At 49.0% G+C, this 27,132-nt stretch overlaps 5 protein-coding genes across 5 annotated transcripts; 2 read left to right on the top strand and 3 right to left on the bottom strand.

Moving 5' to 3' along the window:
- Positions 1-9,844: 9,844 nt before the first annotated feature.
- FSUBG_1740 (molybdenum cofactor sulfurase) lies at positions 9,845-11,035 on the bottom strand (the record flags this gene model as incomplete). The annotated part of the gene is made up of 2 exons (XM_036679440.1): positions 9,845-10,948; positions 11,021-11,035. 2 exons carry the CDS (start codon positions 11,033-11,035, stop codon positions 9,845-9,847), a joined length of 1,119 nt encoding a protein of 372 aa, XP_036542657.1.
- Positions 11,036-14,555: 3,520 nt separating this feature from the next.
- FSUBG_1741 (ABC transporter (ATP-binding-cassette)) lies at positions 14,556-17,633 on the top strand (the record flags this gene model as incomplete). Its single annotated transcript, XM_036679441.1, has 2 exons — positions 14,556-15,120; positions 15,169-17,633. 2 exons carry the CDS (start codon positions 14,556-14,558, stop codon positions 17,631-17,633), a joined length of 3,030 nt encoding a protein of 1,009 aa, XP_036542658.1.
- Positions 17,634-20,597: 2,964 nt separating this feature from the next.
- On the top strand, positions 20,598-21,941 carry FSUBG_1742 (uncharacterized protein; the record flags this gene model as incomplete). The annotated part of the gene is made up of 3 exons (XM_036679442.1): positions 20,598-20,724; positions 20,773-20,865; positions 21,073-21,941. 3 exons carry the CDS (start codon positions 20,598-20,600, stop codon positions 21,939-21,941), a joined length of 1,089 nt encoding a protein of 362 aa, XP_036542659.1.
- Positions 21,942-22,615: 674 nt separating this feature from the next.
- Positions 22,616-23,351, bottom strand: FSUBG_1743 (histone H4; the record flags this gene model as incomplete). The annotated part of the gene is made up of 6 exons (XM_036679443.1): positions 22,616-22,705; positions 22,765-22,827; positions 22,886-22,973; positions 23,044-23,059; positions 23,116-23,147; positions 23,212-23,351. 6 exons carry the CDS (start codon positions 23,349-23,351, stop codon positions 22,616-22,618), a joined length of 429 nt encoding a protein of 142 aa, XP_036542660.1.
- A 915-nt stretch (positions 23,352-24,266) lies between these two features.
- Positions 24,267-26,418, bottom strand: FSUBG_1744 (GATA type zinc finger asd4; the record flags this gene model as incomplete). The annotated part of the gene is made up of 4 exons (XM_036679444.1): positions 24,267-25,355; positions 25,404-25,598; positions 26,035-26,113; positions 26,255-26,418. 4 exons carry the CDS (start codon positions 26,416-26,418, stop codon positions 24,267-24,269), a joined length of 1,527 nt encoding a protein of 508 aa, XP_036542661.1.
- Between the last annotated feature and the right edge of the window lie 714 nt (positions 26,419-27,132).

Here is a 27,132-nt window from a genome sequence, read left to right on the forward strand (position 1 = left end):
ATACGGCAGAGACTCCGCTTGGAGATCAGAGACAATTGAGGCACTTGCAGATGGGGGAAATGTGATGCCGGTACCCCGGCAGATGTGGACTGGGCCGTTCGATACGCTCAAGTCGAGATGAAAAACCATGTATGTCAGATTTTGACATGCAAGAAGATCCAATTGCACTCTGAACGGGTGTGGGAATGCGTATCCGTTGGGTTCGAAAGCAGGAAGGGCAACAACTGATCAATTGCATCTCGTTACTCTTTATGGCCACCGACAAGGGGATGAAACCCAGGCGAGGCGGTCCTCTATTCCATTTGGCCGAATATTGAGGTGGTTGAGGAGCAAACTCTCTCTCAGCAAACGCAATGATGTTGTATATGCGGTCCTCCTGGTTTCAGTTTAAGAAGCGATGCGTTAAAATGAGGGTTGAACGCCCGTTGAAGCCCATGTAGGGCATTCTTAACATTCAACAGCCACCGATCTAGGCTTGTGGGAGCCAGGGTCCCGGACGGGTGGCTTTCCAAAAGTGTGGCAGACTGCAGGACACTTGCAGCTCGCAGCGGTTTAATGGTGACCAGGGTGTTTGTCGACAAGCCTTAGTAGAGATGGGGGGCGGTTGAAATGCCGGGACAGCCAGATTGAGCCGGCGACAGGCTGCTTGTGGATACTGCGGATTTGGTGTCGTTTCCGGGGAGAATAAACTGTGCCGGGTAAGCTGGTGGTCCGTGTGAGGGTCGCATGGTGTTGAAGTCAGCAGATTCAACGGTTGTAGCAAGTACTCTAAGACCATAGGTACCTTAGGTAGTCAGTTGAGCAGGATGAGGATATCTGCCAAGAGAGCTCTATGTAGGGTAGCTATCAAAGAGGATCTCAGAAAGTCCAATACCGGATAATTAGAGATGGTAATCAGGCGGATTACCATATCTGGGCGGCTGAGACTTGCGATCTACTATGGAGTCTCCATACATCTGGAAAATCTGGTAGCGAGGCGAAGAGACAAGCGACAAGGCCTGCCACGTTGTCTTCTTTAGATCAAGCAAGCAGGGAACTATAGCACATACAGGCAGGCATTTCCCTACAATCCTTGCTTGATTTGATAACCGGGAGGTGACGACGGTTGACGATGATGCGTGAGTGTGTATGTATGTATGTAGTACATATGTCGATGTTTGTGATGAAGATGGAGAAACTAAGAGAAAGAGTTCCGAGATACGATGAAAATAAAATAAAAGGGGTGACAGACGAAATTTCGATTGCAGGGTCTTGGGAAAGCGAACTGGAGGTATTTAGAGTGGGAAGGGAAGGTAACAACAGTCGGTAGGTAGCTAAGGCAGGTATGCATGAGTTGATGGTTTCCTGGGTTCATGTTCCAATCCGTGTAAGCGGAAAGTGGAAAGTGGAAAGTGGAGGGGGAGGGGATGGAGAAGGAGAGAGTATGGGGTCATCCATCAGTCACAGATCGAAAAGGGAAGTAGGCCCAGAACAACTTCACTTTGCCTCGGTGCATCTCGCTGAAAGGGGATAATCAAAATCAGACCATACACACACACAAAAGTAAGAATTCGTTAATACCCGGATTATGTTATAATGACAAAATGTGACTTGACATCCATACCAAACCAAGTCACTGGTCAGCATTCATCTGAGTAAACAAACATGTTGGGGAGTAATATCACCACTGACGAAAACCCCCCACAAGCCGCTACAAACATGCGGGACAGCGTAATTAGATCCATATGGGAAGTGTAAATGTCATTAAATAATATCTCTAATAAACGGGACGGGTCGACCGGCCTAAGCTAGGTAGAGTGGACTGAGGCGGGCGGTCAGTGAGTGAGGCTCAACATCGTCATGAATCCATCATTGGGATGGGGGTCCACGAGTTGCAAGGATATTCAGCCACGCCTCCCCGCCAAACGTGGGTGAATAGCGAATGCTCGCCTGTATATCCGAAAAGGTGCAGCAGAGGGGATAGCGTAAAGCTGACCAATGCAGCAGGCAGATGATAATACCTAGACAAGACAAGACAAGACGTTGGGATAAGTGACTGCCAAACAACGGCAACAACTCCGACTGCTCATCTTACCGCGGCAACATTACCGGTGTGAATAAACTGCATATGCCCAGGCAAACTTGTTCGAAAAAGGTACAGAGGCAGTCAATTGGCAAAACGGCTGTCATAAATAACTAGCTCAATGCCTCAGCTATGATTGGCCGCCATACTCCAGAGTTCTTTTACGGTCCTGCAGCTAAAAGAGAGACCAACATGCACCAACAGGATGTTTCGGACGGGAGTTGATTGTGGCGTTTGAGGGTCTGAACGCAAAGACGTTAAAAACAGACAAAACACTCTGTAAGAAACGACAGAGCAGAAAAGTCACTGAGCACAGCAGGCATAGCGACAGGGTTATGAATTCACGAGCCCCCGGGAAGAAGCCGATTTGGTACGGTACGTTCAAGGAAATAAGAAGTGATGAGCGGCTGTATTGTATTGGCTGTGCTTGGACAATCAGAATCAGGACATGAAATTTGATAATGGCTGTTTGAACGGGAGATTTCCAGAGCACCGCCAACAGATGATCGGCTGGGTACTAGGTTTGATGGCAGGGACAGCGGTCAGGTCAGTTGAACATTACTGCATCCGGCTGTTGTTTCCTACGTATCGTTCCCTGTTGGCGAATGTCATATGTATTCCATGGATGTCTGGAGTTGAGAGTTGAGTACGATGATCCCCCAGCCTCAGACTCAGAAGCACAGATCAGGGCCAGACTTGTGGTCGGAGGCTCCGGCGAGTTTCCAGTGGCATGATTTCGTTTGGGCAAGGAACATTAGGGTTTGCAGGATCATGGACTTTTGACATGGTGAAGTTCGCCTAGTGACAATGTTTGAGGTTTAGGGCTGAGTTTCCAGGCGTGTTTTTGCTGCAGTGGAGGAGGTTCCATTCGAAAACCTTGGGTAGAGGGAGGCCCGGGCGGTTGGTAATAAGTATGTGTAAGTCATATGTACGGGGGAAAGAGACGACAAGAGGTCCAGTGATTGACGCTTCAACTTATTTGAAACTGAGTGCCTTCCAGATTTGTTTGTGGTGGCTTGGTTTATTCTCCGAAGCCGCACTTTTAGATCAACACTCTTCAATTGCTTGTTTTCATTAGTTCCGTCTGTCTAAGAGGTACGGAGTAGTTGTCTCTTGATGAACATCTCTACTGCATATGGTGCCTCTTGCCAAACTCCCTGCTACGCTGCGTATAGAAGCCTCCTCCAATTACGACACGTTGAATATCTTGCACTAGGATCATTACCCCTTCGGTAAATATCCTATCTTGACATTGGATGAGTATGATTTCTTACCCGCGTCGCGGGGTGGGGTCCGCTTCTTCTTACATCACACTCAGGGATGAATGGATGAATACAAACTCCCAAGACGTGGGAGACAACAAGAAGCCCATGTTGTCGTTGTTTTTTTTACCGGATCACACCTTTTTAAACACATTTCAGATCGTGATGTTCAGAAGCAAGAACCTGCCTGCCTGTGACCTCACCAGGCAGTCTCGCTAGGTATTTCAGAGTGGACATTTCGCCTCGGCACGGCCGGTGTGCTAACTCTTAGAGTCTAGACCAAGGTTTTGGGTTTATCTGCCGCGCTTTCGGTATCGATTCCGTAAGGGCAGCTTTAGAATGCATGCCTCTGCCTTCAGAAGCTGCCTAGCACCACTTCACGAGCTTTTTTGGCTCCCCTTTTGCGGCTTACGCCCAATCCAATCCAAGACAGTTCACAAGTCTTTTTTCAGTGCTGCACACCCCTAGAAGTGGCCCTGGAGCGTGTGGTAATGGAGGTGTCCACCGTGAAATATGATCCTGGCGCTGTTGGGCTGGGCTGGGCTGGCCCCGAGAACCAGGACTCAGGACTCAGGTGCCCTATGGGCCTCAGTGAAGCCCTGCCATTCCAAATCAGTTGGCTTTTTGCTGGTGGCTTTTTTGAGTCCTTCTGCTTCTGCCTTATTCTTAAGTTTGAGGTGTCGTTTAACCTTTAACTTTACCTTACCTTACTCGTATAGGTAGGTACAATATTCTACTGTAGCCTTACCACACCATTCCTTAGCACCTTAGATACGGAGTGCGTTATTAGTTGCTAAACAAGTTGACTTGCGTTATCTGACCTTGGGCAATCATTCTCCTCATTAATCTGGCATTCCCCTCCTCTGAAATCGAGTTGTTTCTTTTTCTTCCCAGTCAATTCCTCTCTATCTGCCTGTTTGAATACTGTTCGTTCGGTCGTCCATAACCGACACGCAGTAATTGGCCGTACCTAGCGCGATCAAACAAGGCGACGTACCTGCATCAGTGGATACCCTAAACTCTTCCAGTCCATGTTATCCCCATTCCCAACCCCATTCGATCCTGTCTAATTGAATTTCAATGTGATAGTGGAGGTTAGGTTAGGATCGTATCCTTACCTTGTCACTCAGTCTCGGTACCTGACTGACCCTTCCCACCGCTAACTCACTCATTCCTTCACTCACTCACTTTTTTTTTTTTTTTTTTTTTTCGTTCGCTGCCTGCAAACCCCATTTCAGTTGCTGGAACCGATCCCTAGGCTGTTTTCCTTAGAGGGCCCCGTCCTCCAACCTAAGATATACACCCCCCTTCCCTTCCATCTGTTAGTGGACGTTTTCCATTCCCTGGGCTTCTCTTCTCTCCCCCTCCCCCTCTTTATTCTTCTCAATCTTCCAGAAGCGTCAAGGACAGGGCATCCTTTACAAAACCCCGTCCGTCTGTACCGTACCGTACCTCTAACGGGGATTGGGAGCACATCTGGGATTTGGGCCGACAGGAGGAGAGAGTATTACCTATACTTCTGAGTTAGTACAGGACTGCACTGCACTGCCTGTACTACGTACGACTCTACCTGCGGACAGTACCTTTAAGGACCTTACACCCAAGATTCCACATTAACTGTCTTTAATGCCCTGGCATGGGCATGACGGCTCAAAACCAAAAGGACAGGATAGTGTCAAGCAAGGGCACGGCCTTCAACAACGTCCGTCCGTCCCTCCACCCACACATCCATGATTTTGGGACCCGTTGGCGGGTACATTATCGCCAATGTCCCCCGGGAGTCCCTCGTTGTTGTAACATTGAAGCTACTGTACCAGAAGAACGAGCCCCCATATCCATACCATACCCATAGTTCATCTACCTTACCTCACTCACTTCGCATAACCTTGCTCCCTCTCGTTTTTGCTCGCCTGCTCTCTCGCTCGCTTTGTCTCCCGTCAATCGTCCGTTTAATCTACTCAATTTGGTGTTGGCACCACCTTGTCGGCATTTCCGCCTCGTTGCTCGTGCCTCCTCTTCCGTCGTCTATCTCCCAGGCCCGTTGCTGCAAGCCTCATCCCGGCCCTCCTCATCCCGGCTTTCCGTTTGACAGTCTTCCTTGCAAACGACATCATATCAGAACTCTGATCTTTGCTCTGTACCTTACATTTGAACCGCATTGCATTGCATTGCATTGCCTTGCTTGCACTGCAACGACCGACTGAGCGTCCAACTGACACCAACACCAAACCTCTGTCACTTCGCCTGCTCCTCGCTCCCGTTCTCAAGTATAAAGACCTGTGGCCCTCCTCCCTCAACTCAGCTGTTGATGAATCACGACGTCTTCCACAACAACTCTGACACATTGCCTACTCTACTACTTCTACTCTCACCTTTTACACCCATAAAGGGACAGCTCTCATCCTGTTGTTACACTGCATTATCAATATCTCACCGCACTCCGCCTTGAAAGCCCTGGCGCTTCATACAACAGCTATCGTGTAAGTCCAAGGAAGAGCGGACATGAGGTTGCGTTCTACATACCGCATCTTACATATCTGCTTACAACTTACATACAGCCCATGTTGGGTTGTCTGTCTGTCTCATGCATGCATGCAAGGCTAATATTGTATTCCCCCAGGAACATAGCCGCATCCAATCAGGCCATCAATTCTTGTGAGAGGGTTCAAGAGACTCTCGACACCATCTACACCTTTACTGTACCACCCAAAACACCGCCACAATTACCGACAAAATGGCCAACGCTTGCGCCCACCAGTTCCGAATGATCAAGTCGGACAACACTCTTGTCCAGTGGATCTGCCAGCACTGTCGGTCCGGTCCTCACTGGATGATCTGGGAGTGCACCTACTGCAAGCTTCATCTATGCCGACCTTGCACGCAGTCTGCTTAACGGCTTGTGTGTACGTGCGCAAGTCACTTAATGCCGAGACAGTCTTTGGCAGCCACATGCGAAAATGGGCGTGCAGCTGCTGGTGCTTTCGCTCACTTTTTTCTTCTGCTTCTGCAATCTCATTCGGCACCAACTGAGATGGCCTGACTTACAAAGCGTGAGAGGCTCAACCCAAGCAGAAAGTGGAAAGCTTCTCCTTCTTTGTCTCGGTGCAGATGCACATGGCACAAGTTGCTTGCTGCTACGCTACACTACAGTACGCTACGTACTGCGGAACGGCAGCCCGGAGCTGGCTCTGGATGCACGGCTACCGAACCGTCACACACCCCCTCGCGTGCACGCATCACAGCATTTCTTTTCGCTTTTCAGTTCACACACACAACGTCATTTCGACTTACACTCCTGGCTTGAGAAAATTCCTATCATGTCCAGTTCAGCTGAGCTGAGCTGGGCCTCGAAGAACAACACATACGCATGCATGTATTGGACGAGACATTAACCAACAAACAAACAAACAACTAGGAGTACATTAGGAGCTGATACAGTGACTCAGTCGGACTGTGTCAGTGCCACTCCTACTGGGTATTCGGCCAAACGGTGGTATTTTGGGTGACTTTGACTTTTTTACGCTTCTGCCTCTGAGTTCCATGACGGAATAGCGCCCTGCACGTTCCACGTGGGAGATTCCATTCACAGGGACCTGTGGCCCGTTTTCGGAATTGTGCAGCACTAGTCACCCCCTCCCCTTTGGCCCTTGCGACTTGGAGAGAGGAGCTCTCACTCACTAGCTCACCAAGCTCCAACGCTTCTGTCTCGCCGTCGCGTTCGCTTGTGGCCCTACCCAAGTCGACAACCCAAGCTTACAGGCCAAGGCCAGGCCAGACCAGACCAGCCTAACACACAACGCAACGCAACGATGGGAAGACTGGACTGTTAGACGTGTCATGTTGCTGGAGCTCTCCTCCAATCTACAGTCCCAGTTACGAACTTTCCCGTTTAGGAGATCTGATCTGTTACAGGTGATCCTGACTGGTCTCTTTTGCTGTTGTCTCTTTGCTTCATTTCATCTCCCTTCCCCCTTTTTCCTTGCCGTCGTCTCTTCCTTGTAATACCTGGCTTGTTGTTCATCGCCTGCATCAAAACGGTGTTTACTGGTCTTTTTTTTTCTCTTCTGTCTTATTGTTTCTTTTTCTCACTTTCGGAGGGTTTACCCCACGCTTTGGTCTTATCTCCTCAACCTCCACTGCCAGAAGCAACTTGGATGCTGACGGTACTTTTGGGTGCAAGACAAGTCAATGGGGCAACGTCGTTATGACCTCATCTTATTGGAGCCAACAAAACTTTCGGTTTGGCTCATGGCGCAAGGACAGAAAAACAACGATTTCTATGGATGGGACTGGTGTTTTTTTAGGGTCGGCGCTCGAAATAGACTATGGCTCAAGCCAGACAGATACGGGGCGAACCAGAGGATATCAAGAGGATGAGAGGAACACACGCATCAACTTTAGTTAATTTAGTGTATTGCTATCGTCACAAATGAAAACATTCTGCTTCTAGCTTTATTTAACTCCCTCCTTCTCTGCTACTAAATGCTAGCTAGCTAATCAAGTGATTGTTATCATCATCATCATCGACGAGGTGGATGTGAAACTGAATCATGAACAAGGCCTTGATTAGTAGTATCATTAACTCATCGGGAGTAACAACTTGAGAGAGTCCTAGCAATCGATCTGATGAGCTTTGATTGGTCCGGAGTTTACGAGTAAGTTCACGACGTTAGGCACAGTAGCTGCTGACTAGTGCTACCTGCCTTCTCATCCCCAACCCCAATCCTAATGGAAGGCCCAAAACTTGAGGTGAGGTGGACATTGGACAGTGAGGAAAGAGGCCAAAGTCCTGTAATCTCCCCTCCCACCTACCTACCTACCTACCTTACCTTGCCTACTTGTCTACTAAGCTACCTTAGTAGGTAAATTTACCTACGGCATTGGTTGCCCTTTCCTCTTCTATCTTCCGCCTTGGGTCTCGCTCGTATTGAGTCCCTGCCTTCTCTCAGTGCGTGCACCATCCGTCGTGTAGATCTCTTGTCTCATCTTATCACGATCCTCCCACTTCAACATTCTCATTACTACATCACTTTAAACTTTTCTCTCCTCTCTTAGCACCTCCCTTGGATGCTTACTTCAATCCCCTGTCCTTCCCTTCCCTGAGTGATTTTGACTGGATTGGACTAGGTTGCGCGGGTCAATGCGATGGCCTTGCTCATGGACAACCAACTTCCATTACCAGACGCAAGCTGACGTGGAATAATGTGCATCATCTTCTCATGGGAAACATCCGGATGGCTGTGGTAGTCTTGTGGAGCGTCGCAGTTTGTGTCTGTGCCATGGCGCAGCGAAGGAAAAGAAGCTACAGTACCTACTTCGACTCTGATGGAATACCAGCATCGAGACCGTTGACAGAGCTAGCTACGGATACCTACCTTTCTTAACGCGGATGATGCTATTCTAGGCTTCATGCCGCCCCCAGTCTGATCGACGCTCTTAGCGGCCCACCAAAAAGACCAATCTTTACCAGAAGCCTTCCAGAACAACTTAGAAGCTGTCTCGTATTTCCACTCTGTACACGGTGCACTTGCGAGTCCAGGTCCCCCAGCTTGACGCTTCCAATGGTGGGGAGCAACATCGACACACGAACCAGGGGTTTTCCAAATTACCGAAACACGCCAATGCCTGACGTAGACGCTTGCAGCCTCGCAAATGTTTCGATAACGTGTATGATACACAACTACCATATAAACTTTGTCATTCAATCATTACTCGTTTCTACGGAACTATCTTGAGTCATGCCGACAACCTTAACAAATATCACGAGGCAGGACACACCCCCCCATGGTCAACGGATCCGATATCCCGCCCGCCCGGCCGACACGGTCCCATCGGGGAACGTACCCGGAGCTTTTGAGGTGCTTTGCGAGCTGTCCGAGCATACATGATAGTATCATTGTTGATTCAGGCTTTCGCCTCACTCATTGGTCCGTTGGTTGTTCGCTTAGAGACTGGCTGAACTCTTTTGCCCTGTCTCGCTTTGTTTCAAAACTCACAAGCATCAGTTGACGAGCTCTTCGACCATGCACATTCATGTCACTCAACGATCGGGGTGGCAGGGCATGCCATGCTCTTCAGATTGTGCTAGGGCTTTTGTGTGACCAGTTCGTGTGACGGCCTCGTCATACCTCGGCAAATCATTAGAATGCACGGGTTTGATGGAACGTTTCCAGATGCTCGGACAAAAAGTTGTCAGTTGCGTGTGACTACTCGCCTCCGGCCCTTTACGGACACTGCCATGCCGAAGAGAGACCGCTCCGTCTCGGCGTCGGAGGTAAAGGGCTGACCCCAGTCCCCACCCCTCCGGCCTCCCGCACCGAGAATATGGCGGACGGACACTGGGCGTTTGCGGCCGGACACAAAGCTGGTTTGGGTCACATCTGCTTTTACGAGCTGCCTTCTTTGCAAGATTGTGCATATTCAAAGATATCGGCCGCTAGTTTGAGGGCGGTTCGCTGAGGCAACGTTGCTGCACTTGTCACTCTTTCTGGTACCTTGATCGAAAGACGGGTATGTTTATTCAGGCAAGTAAAAGCCAGCACGGTAGCAGGCCCATCAGAGCCGCAGCCGTCAGCCAGAATGAGAGAACTATGGGTATGCTCGACTTCGTGTCTGAGGAAGACTGGTAGTATTTTGCGATTTTGGGATCCGCCAGTGCCCAATCCCATACAGTACGCTCAGCGCTTCTCTTGGTCACCTCCACACTGTCACCAATGGATATGGTCGTATCGCCACCAGAGTTACTGGTCAGAAAGCCGTATCTGCCGAAGACTGGAGAATACTTTGATCCAGTATCGACTCTTCGGTCAGACATGAGCTTCTTGAGTACCGTGCCACGCTCCCCGTTGGCAGCACGGCCAGTGGAGTAGTCAACGTTGAGCGAAGTGCATCGTCCACACATCTTGGTAAGAGCTACTTGATGGGCTCCATTAATGGTCAGTTGTGCCCAAAAGTCCTCATCCCATGCGGTCTCGCCATCCAGAACAATGTTGGGTCGCATAGCCTTCATTTCAACGTCGCATGTCGATAGCCGGGCTTTGACGTTGTTGAGGGATTCTTCTGTGGTGAACAGATAGGGCGCACAATCAGTAAAGGTAATCCAATCTTCCTCGGTGGCTTTTTTCCCCAACAGATGGTTGAGAAGCAGTATTGGCCATGGCGGAGGAGTAGCCTGAGCCTTGGGAGAGAATGTTCCTAGCACAGGGCGTCGACCATCGCCAATGAAGACGAGAGCTGTGTCGAAACCAAAGCAAGCGGTGAACCATGCATCATATTTGGGTCCCATGCGGTATGCAATAACACGACTTTGATGTAGGCTGACGTCGGCCTTGCTCAATTCATTGATATCCGGGTCAATTGGGACTTCAAGGATAGTGTCCTGCTCTGGTTTCCACGGCACAAGTGGTTCTTCTGGAATCAGGTACTTGACCCGGATCTTGTCGCCCACGACTTCTTGTGCGAAGAGGCTGCATTCTGGGTGACCGGACAATTGGATCTTGCTGAAGTCGCCCGACTTCTCGATCTTGCAAAGCATGAAACGACGGTCATATTGAAGCCCTTGTGGGCCTAATTTGGCCGACTCGACTTGGATGCCCCGAAGTCCTTTGATAGGATAATACCAAAGCTATCATGGGCTGTCAGCAAAATTCCAGGACCTCCCACAGAGATTGGCGTGAGAGAACTTGATCGGGCTCACCTGAGTGATCTTCATTATTTCTTGACGTGTTGTTTGACAGTCGGTCAACAGAACAAAGCAACAATGTTTATGTTGTGAAAGGAAGAACTGGATTGCAAATCAGGTACGACCCCCTCGCTGACTAGGTAGGCAAGCCACAGTAGGCTCGAGCACTAGCCAAAGGTACCTAATTCATGTTAGTTTTGAGGAGGTAACGCAGGCAATTGAGATAACATTCCGCTACCGAAGATCTCACACCGCATCTACATACGTCCAATCACAAACTATTGATTGTAATACAATCTTGGTGTACTCCGTAGATTCGACATCGATTTCAGCTAAACTAATCCAAGAAAACTTATTGAGAGTTCTTATTCCCTTCTTTACATTGACAACACTGTCTTTCATTGTTTTCGTTGCCTCGGTTCCGAGTCCGGAAGACCTCCACTGTCGGAACCTCCCCCGCTATGCTCCGCAACAGACCTCACAAGACATGAAAGACAACAGCCATACAAATGATTCATTATATCATTATCTCGTCCTTTTTTATTTGGCCGAGGGACTTGCCGGTCGGATTCGGCAGCTGATAAGTGTAATTGACGTGTCTGAGCCCTTCAGAATCGGAGTGGCTGGCGGTAGAGTTCAAGGGCGTCGTTGACATGGCCCTCCACTTTCCGGTATGTGCGATAAGGAGAGTAAGAGAAGAGGTATAAGGACAAATTTATAGTCACTCAAATCTATGTTTATCAATTTCTTCTATAAACGTTAGGAGGAGGGTTGAATCTTGGCCTAGCATATGACAGAGTTATGAAAGGAGAGATCTCTATTCTGATCTACCTTGTACTACATGAGGATCCGGATTCGGTGTAGCTACGCTAGATTCTTCTAATTTCGACATATATATATAGTACTCTCATGGCATTTCAGCAAGATTGATGATTTCGTTCCTCCATGATTACGGATTCTTCGAGACTTTGGATGTGCCATTGTGACTTGATCGACAGACAGAGAAACTTTGCTATGACAGTCAGATCTCGGGGACCTCAACTTCTGCACGTGAGATAACGAGTTTTTCTCTTACATCTTTATCAATGCTATAGCTTCATCTGACAGACTAAACGAGGGAAACTTCCTTATATCTACAACAGCTCACCATTTTCTGAAGCCATAGAATCGTGCTCCCTTCATCCTGAACTTGTATGGCTTCATGCGGCTTCGCTACCCTGTACCCACAGCACTCTGTTTCTGACATTTGATCTGAATCCTGTTGTAACCCTCCGGCGCTCGGTTTCTTCGGAGCTGCTTACACGGTGAGCAAAAAGTTCTCGACTCTTTGTCTTCTCAGTGATAATTTCGCCTCAATAATCTTGCCAGCTTAAGTACCAGTCAGATACATTGCCCAGCCAGACAATCAGGTATACTCCTCGTTGATATTGAAAGTCCTTAATTTTCTCCAAATTCCCAAATTTCAGAGAGTCGTATTGGAGATCAGGAAACAAGTTCACTCTGATCTGGTCAAGGGAGGCTGGCCGGCACTTCGGACACTGTGCTTGAACGCAGCCATAGATCAAGTCGATCACTGTCCGACTCGAACAGCATTGATCTTTACGACAATCAAGAGGCTTCTCTCGCAGTCACTATCAGTACGGTGTATTCTCCGTATTCTCTATTCCCATGACAGGATAAACTTTCGACAGCCGCCCTCTCATGTTCCGCAGGATCATGAGCCAAGGCAAATATCTATGTCGAACGTATTGGTCAAACATGCGGCGATACTTGACGGAATAGTTTCCTCCACAAACTTCGGTGTTGGCCATGCATTGTTGGTGCCGTGATACACTTGCTATCACAGGTTGTTGCAGTTCTCTTGTGAACTTGCGTCTCATCATCAAGTCAGTAATGCAGCGGAGGAAGTTGACAACACCTGCCAGACGCGCGATTTGTCTTTTATTTGTCGAAGTCCAGTTGACAGATAATGGAGACCCGTGTTCTTGTGTATGATCTTGAATATAGCTGGGCCTCCAGTTCCAGCATTGTCAAAGTAAGTTATGTGACCCTGGACCTTAGGGTAAGCTCAGTACTGATGAGGTCATGCAGTTGTATCATGAAATCGCCTCTGGTTCAACACTAATAACACGGAGGAGATATTTTCAGCATGTTGATGCAGCAAGACCCATTGGCCTTTGTGGCATGCAGACAGCTTTCTAACACAGAGGAAGAGGCGCAAGGAGAATACGTAACCCAACCACTGCATCCAGTGTCGGATTGGCGAGCTGAGCTGCTTGTTCTTGCCTCTCTTAAAGATCGGCATCCAAGGTAGCATGAGTGCTGACATGATGGTATCATCACGTCTGGTCGGACCCAAAAAGCGAACCACACGCCGCAAGCCTCGAGGAAGGATCCATCGTTATCGCTGACACTGCCACCAAGACTGCATGATAGCAATCTTTTTTTGGTCCGTGTCAGTCAGAATGGAATCTGTGTAGGGTTTCATCGATTAATAGCTCCCAGGGACGTTAAAATAAGATGTGGATATTGGGTGAATAAGATCACGCAGCTAATAAATCCAGCCAAGCATCATCTCGCGGCTCGACGCCAATGCTGACACTTATATTTCTAGCCAGGAGAGTGGCGTCGTAGCGCGAGATGAGACCTTATCAAGCCATTTCCTTGAAACACCGCCGGCTGGTCAGTGACATGGCAGCACGGTCATCCCAGAGAGGACTTCAGTTGACCAAGTCAGATCAGCCCTACGTCTTCCCTTCATCTCGAAATTCATTTTCGCTAAGCCTTAGCTCCCCACAACTCAAAGCTGAGCAAGGTGCAAATGCGCCTCGACCTAGGCTTTATCTGGTTTGACCAGGCGCTGACGACCCGCAGGAGCTGCCGCCTCTGATGTAACAGTCCCTGGCCTTGTCCTTGTTGTTGAGGCATTGGCTGCTGGTATCGGCAATATGGAGAAAAAGAAAAGAGGCTGACAGCGTTTCTTGGCGGTCCATCGCTAAAGAACCTGGATTCCAGATCAAGACATATCATTCAGCACGACGTTGCTTCATCACAGGAATATGGCCTCTTTCTCGTATTGCTGGCCTGCCCAATGGCGAGATAATCGCTCCGGGTCTCCGCCCAGGAATAACTGTAAACAATGCAGTATCTTGAAACCCTAGGAGGATTCTCGAGCGCTGCCTTTTGGGAATGGATGATCCAACCCTGTGCATCCATCGCGGAGACTAAAATCTGACAAGCACTGCCCAAGGTCCATCGCATGAGTCTCATTCAGGCTCCTTGAATGGTAGATCCCAAGTCCGAACCCTGGGCTCGGAATCCCGTATGGATCTCAGGCAATGAATTTCATGTTTTTCTTCCTCATTGAGGTTGTAGGATCACAAAGTCCCAGCCGGCTTATAAGATGGAGTATATGCCGCTCTATTGGCCTGACATGATGAGTGTTGTCGTTGTCGTTCCTCGAGCTTTCTCACGACGATACAAGAGAAAATAGAGAGTCAAGGGTGTCAACAGCCTCTCTACCTCTTTGAGCAACAAGCAATACGCCACAATGTCGCTTTCAAGCTATGGCGTCGACGACGCTAAGCTCCCACAACAACCTTTCCTTCCTGGTGCCAGGCCCGATACACCAAGCTTCCTCGACACAACCGCATGTCTTTGCGCTCTTCGTGCGCTACCTGGACTCGATAAGCTCGCCGAAGCCGGAGCGAATTTCGATAATGGCCAGGCAGCATGGCAATGCATCGGAAACCAAACACAAGGTGTATACAACATCACAAGCGGAAAATGGTACAAGGCCAAGAATCCCAAGGGCTCACTGGATCTACCCATGGAGGACAATTCCAACCCTCCTGTCGGAGGCGATCTCGTATGGGACTCCAAGAGCCGTTCTCTTAAGCCATTGAAGGACAAGAACACACTCACTGTTTACGACCGAGACTGTACTGGCACCAACAGATCGAGCTTCTCGACCAGTTTCTACAGAACCACATATCAGCTTCTTAATGATAAGCTTCCTATTGATGCCGCACCCTGTTGGAGGCCCGGTGCCCTTCCCCTGCAGCTCCAAAACGTGTCTTCCTGGCAGGAGTATGGGTGTAAAGAAGGGTTTCTTTGTAAGTTCACTGATTTGGTTGCTTGAAATCAAAATTGACGTTTTGCAGGCCAGAACAACACCATCAATTCACTCCCTCAATCGTGTCCTCCTCTTGAGAAGTGCACAGTTGCACGTCTCTCAGGCATGACTTGCTCATTGAACGGCACAAACGTGGGGATGGGAGTTTTCGAGCCCATCATCTGCCAGGCTGGCTACTATTGCCCTTTGGAGGCAAAGGGCATGAAGAAGATTAGATGCCCTGCTGGCTCCTATTGCCAACCCGGTGCTTCGACTCCAACACCATGCCTATCTGGTAGTAGGTGTCCGGAAGGTGCCTCCTTCGAGAGGTATCTGATTCCTGTGGGCGTTCTAGTCATCATCGATTTCCTCCTCCTTGTTGGTATGTTCGTCTTGATGTTCCGTTCACGATGGCAGAGAACATCCAAGGCCCATGTTGGTGCTCTGAAGAGACACAAGACCATGAGGGCCGTCAAAGCGACTATCACTGGACGGGGATACAAGGAGTTACCCGAAGATCAAGATAATGAGATGGTCCCAATGCAACCCGGCTACGGTCCTTATTCACCATACGGACAAACCTTCCGAGAGGGGCGCACCCGAACTGGTTTTGAGGCTACTCTCTCGCGGAACAGCGTCTACAGCTCGGAGCAAGAGCAGAAAGAACTGGAGGCCAACCCACAGCTTAAAGCTTTTGTTGAATCCATGCGACGAGCAGCTGAGGCAACCAACTTCGGCCTCTCATTCAGATACTCCGATCTTGTCTTCCATCCCAAAAAGAGCCCAAAGCCCATTCTTCAGAACGTCACAGGCTCTATTGAGCAGGGACAGCTGGTTGCTGTTATGGGTGGCTCAGGAGCTGGTAAATCGACCTTTGTCAATGTTTTGATGGGTAAAACAAGGAACACTGGTGGTATCGTTGCGGTCAACAATACTCCAGGCAAGATGAAGCAGTACAAGAAGTTGACAGGCTACGTGCCTCAGGATGATATCGTGTTGCCTGAGCTGACGGTCTACGAGAACATTGTGCACTCGGCACGTATTCGACTTCCTCGTAACTGGAGCAAGAAAGATGTCGAAGCTCATGTTGAGTCTGTCATTGACTGTCTGGAGCTTTCACACGTGCGAGATTCTCGGGTCGGTAGCGTGGGCAAGCCTGTCATCAGTGGTGGTCAGAGAAAGCGAGTGAGTATCGGCATGGAATTGGCAGCTGCGCCAATGGCTATCTTCCTTGATGAGCCAACCAGTGGTTTGGATGCTACCGCAGCATCATCCATTATGCGCACGCTCAAGGCCATCGCAAGACTCGGCATCTCTATTATTGTTATCATTCACCAGCCGCGAACTGAAATTTTCGACCTGTTTGATAATCTCATCCTGCTCGGTAATGGACAGACCATTTATGAAGGCCCTCAAATGGAGTCACAGACATATTTCGAGAGCATGGGCTTCCAGTTCCCAGAGCACAGTAACCATGCTGATGTTATTACCGACATCATCACTGGTAACGGTCGGGAATACAACAGTGCTGGTGATGTTTCCAAGGAAGCACTCATCTCACACTGGGCTAAGATGCGCCAGAGCAAATCCGAAGAAGCTCACGACCACAGAAGTGTCAGGTCCACGATGCTGGGCGATACAGGGATGCGCCAGGCCCTCAAGAAGCGTGGTGCTCCCTACGTCAAGCAAGGATGGCTCTGCCTCTGTCGTGAAATGCTTCAGCAATATCGTGCGAGGGCTGCTCTGTTTGCCGAGATGGGTCTTGCTGTTCTAGCAGGTGCTCTACTCGGTCTCGCCAACAACCCTAAGAACGGTATTATGTTTGTCGGTCTATTCCACGAGCCCTATGAGGTCTTGTCGACAGCTATCGACTTCTTCTCTGCACCTCAGTTCGCACTTCTTATTGCCATTGCTATTGGTCTTGTTGCAGGTGCCCCTGGAGTCAAGCTTTTCTCCGAAGAGACACTCTTGTACAGGCGAGAGGCCGAAGCAGGCCATTCCCGTCTGGCTTACTTTCTTGCAAAGGTTATTTCTGTCTTTCCCCGCATGGCACTTGGTTGCATGCACTTCACCGTGCCCTTGTTCTTGTTGTCTGTACCCATCATCGACTGGGGACTTGCATTCCTCACAAATTTGCTGTACTTCTACTGCATTTATGGCCTTGCAAGTATTGTAAGCATGGTCGTTCGACGTGAAGATGCACCACTGTTTGCGACCATGATTGCCCTCATCACTGGTATTCTCTCTGGTTCCGCGCCTCCATTGGCATCTGTTAAGGATTGGCATATGGAGTGGCTTTGGCGAGCATCTCCTGCTACATGGTTGGCGGAACTGTACTTTGGGCAGCTTGTGGCACCTTTTGCATACCTCTTTCAGGTCGATATTGCAGCTGAGGCGACTGGATATCACCTTGACCGAAAGTGGCTCAACATTGGTGTTCTGGTAGCAATCGGAACTGCTTATCGACTGATTGCCTTTGCTGGCATGGTTCTGGGACATCGATTGAGAAGATAAAAGGGCGGTTTAGTTATTTTCCTGTATGGGTATTCACACGAAGAAGCATTTATTTTTGATAGGTAGAGAGTACTAAGCTGATGAAATGAAAATTTGGATGAATTCATATTTCTCGTTACTGTAGTACTTGCCTGATATGCTTGACGAGACTCTCCAGCAGGAGCAGCCAGCTAGCAGTGAAGCCTCTTTCCATTGGAATAAAACTGAAGGAACGGAAGGTACTCGTCCGATACTGTGGTTCGTACTGTCCGGCATTGAAACAGATTAGTTAATTTTGCCTAAATGCCTCGTCTCTCGCGATTTTTGGTGTTAACATCATCCCACAAAGTTTCGATCGATCTTTGCAATAAGCATCTTCAACTGGCGGAAGATCACGTTTGCTCGCAAGGATCCTTTACAGTTTCAGGGTCTTTTTTCTTGCGACATCCCCGCGAATTCTACAGCAACAACGTCGTGGTTCGTCACAACGAGGAGGGGTTGGATCGACACTCGTCAAACACGTTGACGGACATGAGTGTTTCGAGTTGTGCTCCGTGCTCCATAACAGTTTCACTGTCGTGCGTTTTATGGCGGTTTGGGGCATCGACCTATAGTATATTGACAGGGAAACAACCGAAAAAGTCGTATTTTGCACCCTGTAGAGAGGGACCAGGGTGAGCACAGTCAACCAAAAAGTTTCAATCGCGAAAACGGGCGTCATATTCTCAATGACGAGAACATCGACGACCATCGTCAACGAAGTCGTTGAGCCGCGTACTGTGCTAGAGCCAGTACGGCAAGTGGGCGAGAACGATAACTATCCAAACCTACTAAGTTACTATCACATATTTTCAAGCGGCTAAAAAGCGCAAACTTCGGCCAAAGGATTCCGAATAAATCGGTTACCGTTGGTAACAACGAAGGATTCGCGTTCTCAGGCGGCGTTGATGAAATCATCCTCGGTTGTTCCCCCACACATCCGTCGCTTAGGTGGTAGATGCTTGTCACGAATGGTTTCCTCCAGGGATATGCTGGATACGTCAGCAGTGGAGTTGATCCAACATGGAGATTACCACTTTGAACACGTTTGAACATCCTCCGACGTTGTTTCTTGCTTCAGACTGTCACGTCAAGGACGATCAACTCGTGCTGCAACCACCGAGATGTTGATAGCCGAACCAAGCGATATATATCGTGTCAACCTGAACTATTGGATTGGCCGGTTACTCCTCAAATGACTATTGCCGCATGAGAGAGAGATGGCGTCAAGACAACGGCGCCGGCACGGTTAGTGCGATGAGGAGACACCGTTGTCGCTGGTCTAGACTATTCAGCTGTTGGGAACAGATTTCACTGGCCCCTGACGATCCAGCTGTAGAGGCCGCTACGGAACATGTCGCGTTCAAACCGGGTGCCAAGTGGCGATTTACTATCTGTCCTCTGTATGAAAGTTTGACCTGTACATCAATCATATCGATGTCGCCCGATTGTCAAAAGCTTCAAGCACATGGAGGTTGCAGATGTTGGTTTTAGAGCCAACACAGGCGGGCTATCAGTGTGTCCACTCACACCTTGAAATCATGCCTTACTCGGCTGCGTTATAACTTGTCCAGGAGCCAGGTGAGCCCTTTATTTCAAATCGAACAGCTGGGGCCCAAGCATGGTCAAGGCAGGATCAAATCAAATTTAATTGACTGGCCGTCGCGTGCTCATGGAATTTCGATTTCGCATGGGCCAACCTGAACGTTATGAGACTACAGGGCACCAACGATAAATTAACATACTCTGGCTAGGACCTCAACCTTAAGCAACAAAAATATTCAGGGAAATATAGCCTAAGTTTAGGGGGTCCTTTGCTAGGTTTATTTTGACATCCTCCTTCCAGATCCTGAGTTTTCTTACTCCCCAAGGTCTGGGCCGCTGGTCGTCTCGGCTCCCCGCTTCTAGTCGTTTGTTGCTGGGAACCAAGTGGAGATGAGGGGCTGAAGGCTGAAATGCCCCCTGCTGTGTCGTTCAACAAAAAGACGAGACGAGAGACAACGCCTCTGAAATCTGATGAGGTTGGTTACTGACGAAGAGTTGCATTGGGAGGGGAAGTGTGAAGCTCTGGACTTGGAACACGACGGTAAAGAGGCAAGATATGATTTTTATGATTGGTTGAGATCTTGAAGATAAGGCAAAAGAGGGGTGCATAGGTATCATTATCAAAGTGAAGATACTGTGACGGAACCACAGTACATATGTGCGTTGCAGCAAGTGCACCACTACACCGAATCCTTCTCAAGAGACTATAGGCCAACGATGATTGATATCGCTCGACGAGATAGCGTATCTTGTCACGCAACCATGACCGACATCAACACCACCACTACCACTGTACCACATGTGCAAAGCCGCCTAGAGTCAGCTACTAGCGATTCCACCATCCCGCATCCACGCTAGAGAGAACAAAGCAGACCATTTATCTGTCTGAACTCGCGAGATACAGACACACATGAGAGAAATAGAGGCACAAAGGCGCCAACCAACGAGTTCAGGGATGAGCCAAGGGCCCAGGGATCCGGCCTCGACGCCGTGACAGCGCCGCACTATGCAAGGATCTTAATGCAGAGTGTGTCGCATTCGAAAAAGAAAAAGACGCTACGGCCACCAGAGCGTCGGGTCGTTCCCAAGCCTATTTTTCGACTTGCAGGAGCTGACGACCCTACCCTTCTCGAAACTTTGAAATCTCTTCCTCTTCCCCCAGACTCGTCTCGATCTATTTCTCTCCAGTCTCCCTCTTCCTCCCTCTCGACCTATTGTTTGTTAAACATAATCACATCTCGACTTTATAATCACACTATTATATTATACCCTTATTGTCTTCCCCAGTCCACTTGTTTTCTGAAGGCTGGCTTCCTTCTTACATGCTTGACTGCTCTTATCTTATTCTTCCTTTCTACCTCCAGTACCTATCTAAGGTAGTCTAATACGCCGTATCTCACCATGGCCACCTACACCACCATGGAAGGTCCTCAGCATATTGCTATTCGAGAGCTTGATCTGAGGACCTGCCACCCAAGCACAGTTGTCGATAGAGTTGGTGCTGTTCCGGTTTTGAAGACCAGCGCTGGTGAGTTTCTCTGATCTCATACAATTTCCTCTTCCTTTGTTCTTTCAGGGCCTTGTCCTGGTGTAAGAGCCCCCTGTCGCTCGGTTACTATGGCCACCACCGAAGCCAACCCTGGTCACAACCCTGAGCACACGACAGTTCGTATACCTAGGCTTGACTTGATGGTCACGAATTCGACGTTCAAGCGCTGGAACCGTTTATTCTGTAGCTTCAGCGAGCTCTAGGCACGATGGATTGTGTTGATATGTTTCCGTCATGAATCATATTCAATGTGGCCAGCTTAGGAACAAAGCTTGACTGGACCAAAATGTGTAAACCAAAACACCATGACTAACATCGTAACTATAGCCTTCTTCACATTCCTCCGCGCCAACCTTGTCCTCCACTCAGCAATGACTTCAGCCACCAGTACCCCGCAATTCGGTCCATCTGTTCCCTTTTCCTCTTTTGTCCCGCCATCTCCCTCTCCGCTTGCAGCTTCTACGCCATACTTTGGTCTCGACAACGATGATGACATCGAGCCGTTGTCCCTTGAGGTTCTCGACAAGCCTCATGACAAGGTTGAGGGTATGCGCCTCGTTGCCGACTCGATTGCCCAGATGCGCCAAAGGGCCTCTTTGAACCTCGTTTTCCACCCGCTTTGTCTTGCTGGCCTATCGGCAACCTTGGCTGCCATTTATCATTTCGGCGGCGTCACTCGTGACTCAGGACTTGGTATGACGGTTTCCTGTGGAGTGATCATGAGCTACCTTATGGGTATTCGTTACTTGGCCAACGGTTATATTTCCTTGGCTGAGCGCTTGCAATGGAACTGGCTACGTGCTGATGACGGAGAGGAGGATACCCTGCTGGCTGCTCGACTGAACCAAGACATCATCGGAACCCTAGTCCTTCGCCTTGAGCCCAACCCGACTTCTAACCACAGACGCAGACGATCGCTTTCTCTACGAGGAGGCAAGGGTGTCATTCGCGCGTGGACCACCAATCTCAACTATCGTGGAAAGGGCGTTGGAAAGGATCTCCTTCAAGAGGCTGTCCGTGTTACCAAGGAACGTTGTGGAAAGGATGCTGAAGTTGGATTCGCTCAAGAGCACGCCAATAGCGCCATGCTCCTTCCCGGCATCTTTAACGCTCCCTTCCGACGTGACGAGGTCCGAGCCACCAGGGCTTTGGATGGTATCTTGTCCAACTGGGACTTGGTTAAGAAGAGGAGGTAAATGAGTTGAGTTGGTCAGCCATTGCTTCACATGTTCTCAAGGATGACGAACATCTGTCGACGAGTTCGTCATCAAAAGGACGCGATTAAACGAGAAGATGATGAGATGAGGAGGAGGAATGGAAGACGACAAGGAGAAGCTTTAAAGAATGCTTTGAACGAATACCCCAGAAGACGATGCAATCGACGGAAAGAAGTTACAACCACTAAACAGCTACAAAGATACCACTAGAAGAGGGACACGCTAGAGTATAGACTCTGGGTCGGGGAGACGAGATGCTACCGGAGGAAGCATGTAATGGTCGGAGGAGCGACTTGCTTTCTTTCTTTTTTTCTTTCTTTTTTCTTTCTTTTTTTGATACCGTACCTACTACTCGTACTGTCACTTGAGATACCCCAGATCATACCATATTCCTTTCGTTTACAGAAGTTCATAATTTATCAGATTATAGCACAGCTCATGAGCAATATCAATCAATCTTTCGATTCTCCTGAACAGAATATACCTTTTTCCGTATGACAGTTTATCTGTTTCCCTTTCATTCCACAAATGCTCATGGTGTAACACGCAAATCGGACCAACATGCTAACAAACAACGCGTGAAAATGACGCCCAACACCGCTCATGTCAAATAAAAAACACGGGAAAGCCGATTTCGCTGAAATGATTTCGCATTACATCTTCTTGGGTTTGTTTTGTCCATCGTATGTGTCCGGGTCAAAACCATAGATTGGTCTCCCGAAACGGGAGAGGCTGTGAATCACCTGTTCACATGTCAGTTAGTGAGTGCCCTTTAACAGTGCCAACAGTGCAAGAAACTCACATCGTGTACGGTAACGGTCTTCGCGTTTCGGTATTCGACGTAGATAACGCACATCTGGAGGATCTACTGACGATGTTGGTACAGGGTAGATCAAGTGAAGCAGTGTACACATGTTACATACCTGTTCAAGGCGTGCTTTGAGGGCAGCTCGGACCTCGTCGTAAATTCCAGCTGAAATACGCTTGACACCTCCTCGGCGTGCTAATCGTCTATGTTTCACTGTATCAGTATTGATGCCCATATGTCTCAGGTAGATAGAGGTGAATATGGTCCACTAACCGGATAGCAGGCTTGGCTGAATCATCTTGTTAGCAGTGATCTTTAGCAGAGATGAGTGAGCGTATAACTTACTGACTCCTGTAATTGAGTCGCGAAGAATCTTGCTATGAGATTGTTAGTATGGCAGTTGGGTGTCTCAGTTGAGCGAGCTTTGGGGAATGACTTTACCGATGGCGACGACCTCCAAGGACCGTCTTACCTGAAGCGCCACGGATAACTTGTCCTTTCTTTTGAAATGGCACGACTTTTCCACCTGAGTAGGTGGGCCGTGACCCCGAAGGACCGCCTCGAGTCGGCACTGTAGGCATCGCGAAGGGTGAGGTGAGACGGTGACAAACACCACTGAGTTGAATAACGTGAATTGATCCTGATAAATTCTGATCTGAAGCGGGAGATCTGATATGGTGTATCTTGTCTTCTCGGTGATTTTTGGAGGAATGACTACTTTGCGTGATCTCTCTGTGTTGGTTGGAGGGGAACTCGTGTTATTCTGTTGCTCTGTATCATCTTTGCGGGAGCACGTGACTGTGACAGTTAATCACTGGCAATCACTGTCAGGAGAACGAAAGACAGGCAACACAGGAAATTCAAGGGTCGTAATCTCTGGACTAGAGAGGGACAAAGCATAGATATAGGTAAATAAATTGGCGGCCCGAGTAACCTCTACAACGGTTCCAACGGTTGAGACTTGTCACATTCTACGCCATGCTTTACTCACGAGGCATGCTATCGATATCATATCAGATAAGTGATGGATCAAAGTTAGGGTCTGTTTTCCATTGCAAGAGCAGCTAAACTTTTTAATAACTACCATATTCTCCATCTCCTCCCGCACTTGAACCTGAGAAGTCACACATTCCCAAGACCGAATCCTCGTACCGTGTATCCGTATACCGGGTTTCGCATGCGCATTCATCGTCCCATTAAAACATTTGTATGCTCCTCAATCATATCTTATACTTGGAAACAAACAGGCCAAAACGCCTAGAATCCTCGCTGCCCTTGCCGCTAGGAGGTATATCATGAAAAAAAAGGCGAGGGCGACAAACGTCTCGCACGGTGGGGGTATAAATCAAGATGAGTCGTAATTGGTGCCAAAACACCGAGCAATGAATCTGACAGTAGCGTTAGATCAATGACAGATGAAACGTCAGTTTAAACCACTGGCGCGGATATCAAGTTCATTTCGTTACTAGTCGGAGACTTTTACAACATCACTCTTCTCATGTAGCTGCAGTAGCAGGTGCAGGAGTTTCTGTCCCTTCAGTAGCCTCAGGAGAGGCTTCAGCGGTGGCAGCGGCAGCGGCAGTGGCATCAGCTGCTTCAGTTGCTTCAGCTGCTTCAGGCGCGCTAGGTGCCTCAGATGCATCAGGTGCGTCAGGGATCTCAACATCCTCCGTTTTCGTTGTTTCTTCTGCGGCTGCAGGTTGGGAAACATCGTCAATTACGGGCATGTTAGGATCGATCGGAACGTCAGCAGCCTCGATCTCATCCTCGGTTTTGGGAACAGAATGCTCTTTTGAGCCCTCAGAATGCTGTGGCAACTCAGTTGGCTCAGGAGCATCCACAACAGGGGCAGATTCGACAGCCTCGCTCGGCCTAGAGGCTTCCGAAGCCAGCAATGCCTCAGCCGCCGCCTCAATATCTGCTTCTGCTTGTGTCTTTGTAGGCTCTTCAGTGGTGCGTGGTCTCTTGGCGGGTCTCTCTCCAGAGGCCAAATTGGCTCCTTGGAAAGCTTGGAGCTCGAGTTCGAGGTCATCCAGACGTCGCTTGAGGCTACTCTCTCGTCGATGGCTATCCTCCAGCTGCCTGCGTAGCTGAGCCTCGCTCTCCTGTGTCTGGTCCAGTTGAGAGCGCAACTGGGTTAACTGCTGTCCGCTTCTAACGACAGCTTCTTGTTGCTCGAGTTGGCTAAGGCGGCCTCGGAAAAGCTCAATGATCACTTCGAGTTCGCTGACCCGCGTCTTCAGGCTTGAGTTGTGCGCAATGAGCTGCTCATGCGTCTGTGGCGCGTCCATTTTGCGATCCCCGTTCGTAGGAGATGACGCGCGACCTTCCCCTGTGGCGACGAAACTGGTCTGGTAAGGGTCGTCGACCATGAACTGGGACAAGCCATGCGCGTACATAGAGGGGGTACCAGTGCGGGAGATTGGTGAGTCGGCTCCGTCGTGGCCGTTCGATCTCTGGGACGCTCGTCGCGCGGCTTGAGCAGCGTGTGCAGCGGCTGCGGCAGCCTGTCCGGTCGTATCGAATCCATTTGCATCGGTCGTAGGGAAGCCTTGCGCAGCTGCTTGCTGCTGCTGCTGTTGTTGCTAGTCCTCGTTATCAATGCGCAGTGTCTCGGAGCGCATTGAACTAACCTTTTTCTTATTCGCCAAATCAGGGCGCATTGTCTTGACTCGATTGCGACTCTTGATAACGTCTGTCTTGAGCGAAATTGGCCGGGGTCTACCATGCAGCTTGAGGAACAAGCCACAGGCATTGCACAGAACCGAGCCAAATTCGTCGCGACGCCATAATGGTGTTGTAGAGGTACTGCAATTTTGGCAGGTAGGCTGCGTTGATCCGTTAGTTGCCATCATGGTGGCGGTTGTTGAGTGTAAAGTGAGTACGGAGTACAGTGCAATGCAATGCGAAAGCGGGAGGGAGAACGATGAGTATTATCTCGACCACGATAAGAGGATGGAGTAAAATTCTTTGGTTGCAACGTAACTGGCTGCGCTTGATAAGCCAGATAAGCCCGAGACCCATCGACCATCCCGCAAAGGTTTAGTGTTGCAAGGTTTGGAGATAAGACACGTGATTGTATCAATCAGTGGCGATAAGACCGGGCCAACTGAGCTGGCGCCGCAAAAAACGTGACAGGATGCATCCGCTCTCGAGAGATAAGATTGCAGGAAGTGACATATATTGGCTGCAGACCCAGCATATAAAAGTGCAACGGGGGAAGTGCTGATAAGATTGTGATAATGAAATATGGTCGCGACTTACCATTGTACTTCCAGATCCCCCACTCGTAGCGGCAGGAGATGCAGTGGCATACATTGCGGGCGACGGAGCGGCCGATGCTCTGCAGACAGGGGTTAGTTAACAATCAATTTTCTGGTAATGGAGGTGTCGAAGGGTTTTTGTTTGATGGAGGCTCGAGCGCAAGTCGGCAGTATCGTGCATTCATGGTCACGAATGACGAACAGCTAATGGGTTATCCTACCTTAGTTGAGATGTCGCTTCTGTAGCAGCGTTGGCAGCAGCAAGAGCCGAAATGCCTGGTAATACGTGTGGTAATGAAGCTGATGCAGACGTCGAAGTTGAGTCTGGTCGAGAAATAGGATCAAGTTCTGTCTGCTGCAGGAGATGCGAACCGTCCTCCTCCATGGTGACAATTGCCTGCAAAACGATACAGGGCTGAAGCAAGGTAAGGTAGGAGGGTAAGTAATCGATAGGGAGAAGCGCGCGCGGGATGTTATCGATAATGCTCGATAAAGATTGTAAAGATGGTGGTTGCTCGGCAGTTCAGACTGACGCGCAAGGGCAAGCGTCGATGACTTTGAGGCGCAATAAGGCTGATGAGTCTGTGGCAATCGCGAGGTTAAAATTCGTGATTTGGTGTCAAGTTGGTAGATACCAGGTAAAGTTTTGGGCTGGCCTGGGCTGGATGAGGAAAGAGATAAGTTTGAGGTTGGATTTGGAAGGTTGCGATCAGAAGTCAAAATCAAGTCCAGTGACCGAGCGCGTCGCGCACTGAAGCCCCCAGTGTCGCTACAGTAGATGACGGGCCGAAGGGTTTTAGACTGCAGGTAATAATTAAGGACGCCTTCTGATTGGTCGCTTTGCAGTGCCACTCATTGTTGCCCCTGTCACAGGGGAGGGATAAGGTAAGGTAAACTTTAACATTTGGTATTTCTATTCATATACCGAACCCATCGAGCACCTAGATCCGAGATAATCGAGTATAATGTTGATACTGATTAACTTGGATCCTATATATTATCAGTAAATGGATATATATATAAGGTGCGTCAGGTCATAGCTTGTAAAAGGAGCATATAATGTTGACTATTGATTATGGCTTTATCGTATGATGAACAT

This window comes from Fusarium subglutinans (genome assembly GCF_013396075.1).
Source record: "Fusarium subglutinans strain NRRL 66333 chromosome Unknown NRRL66333_c0000014, whole genome shotgun sequence".
NCBI classification, from domain to species: Eukaryota; Fungi; Ascomycota; class Sordariomycetes; order Hypocreales; family Nectriaceae; genus Fusarium; species Fusarium subglutinans.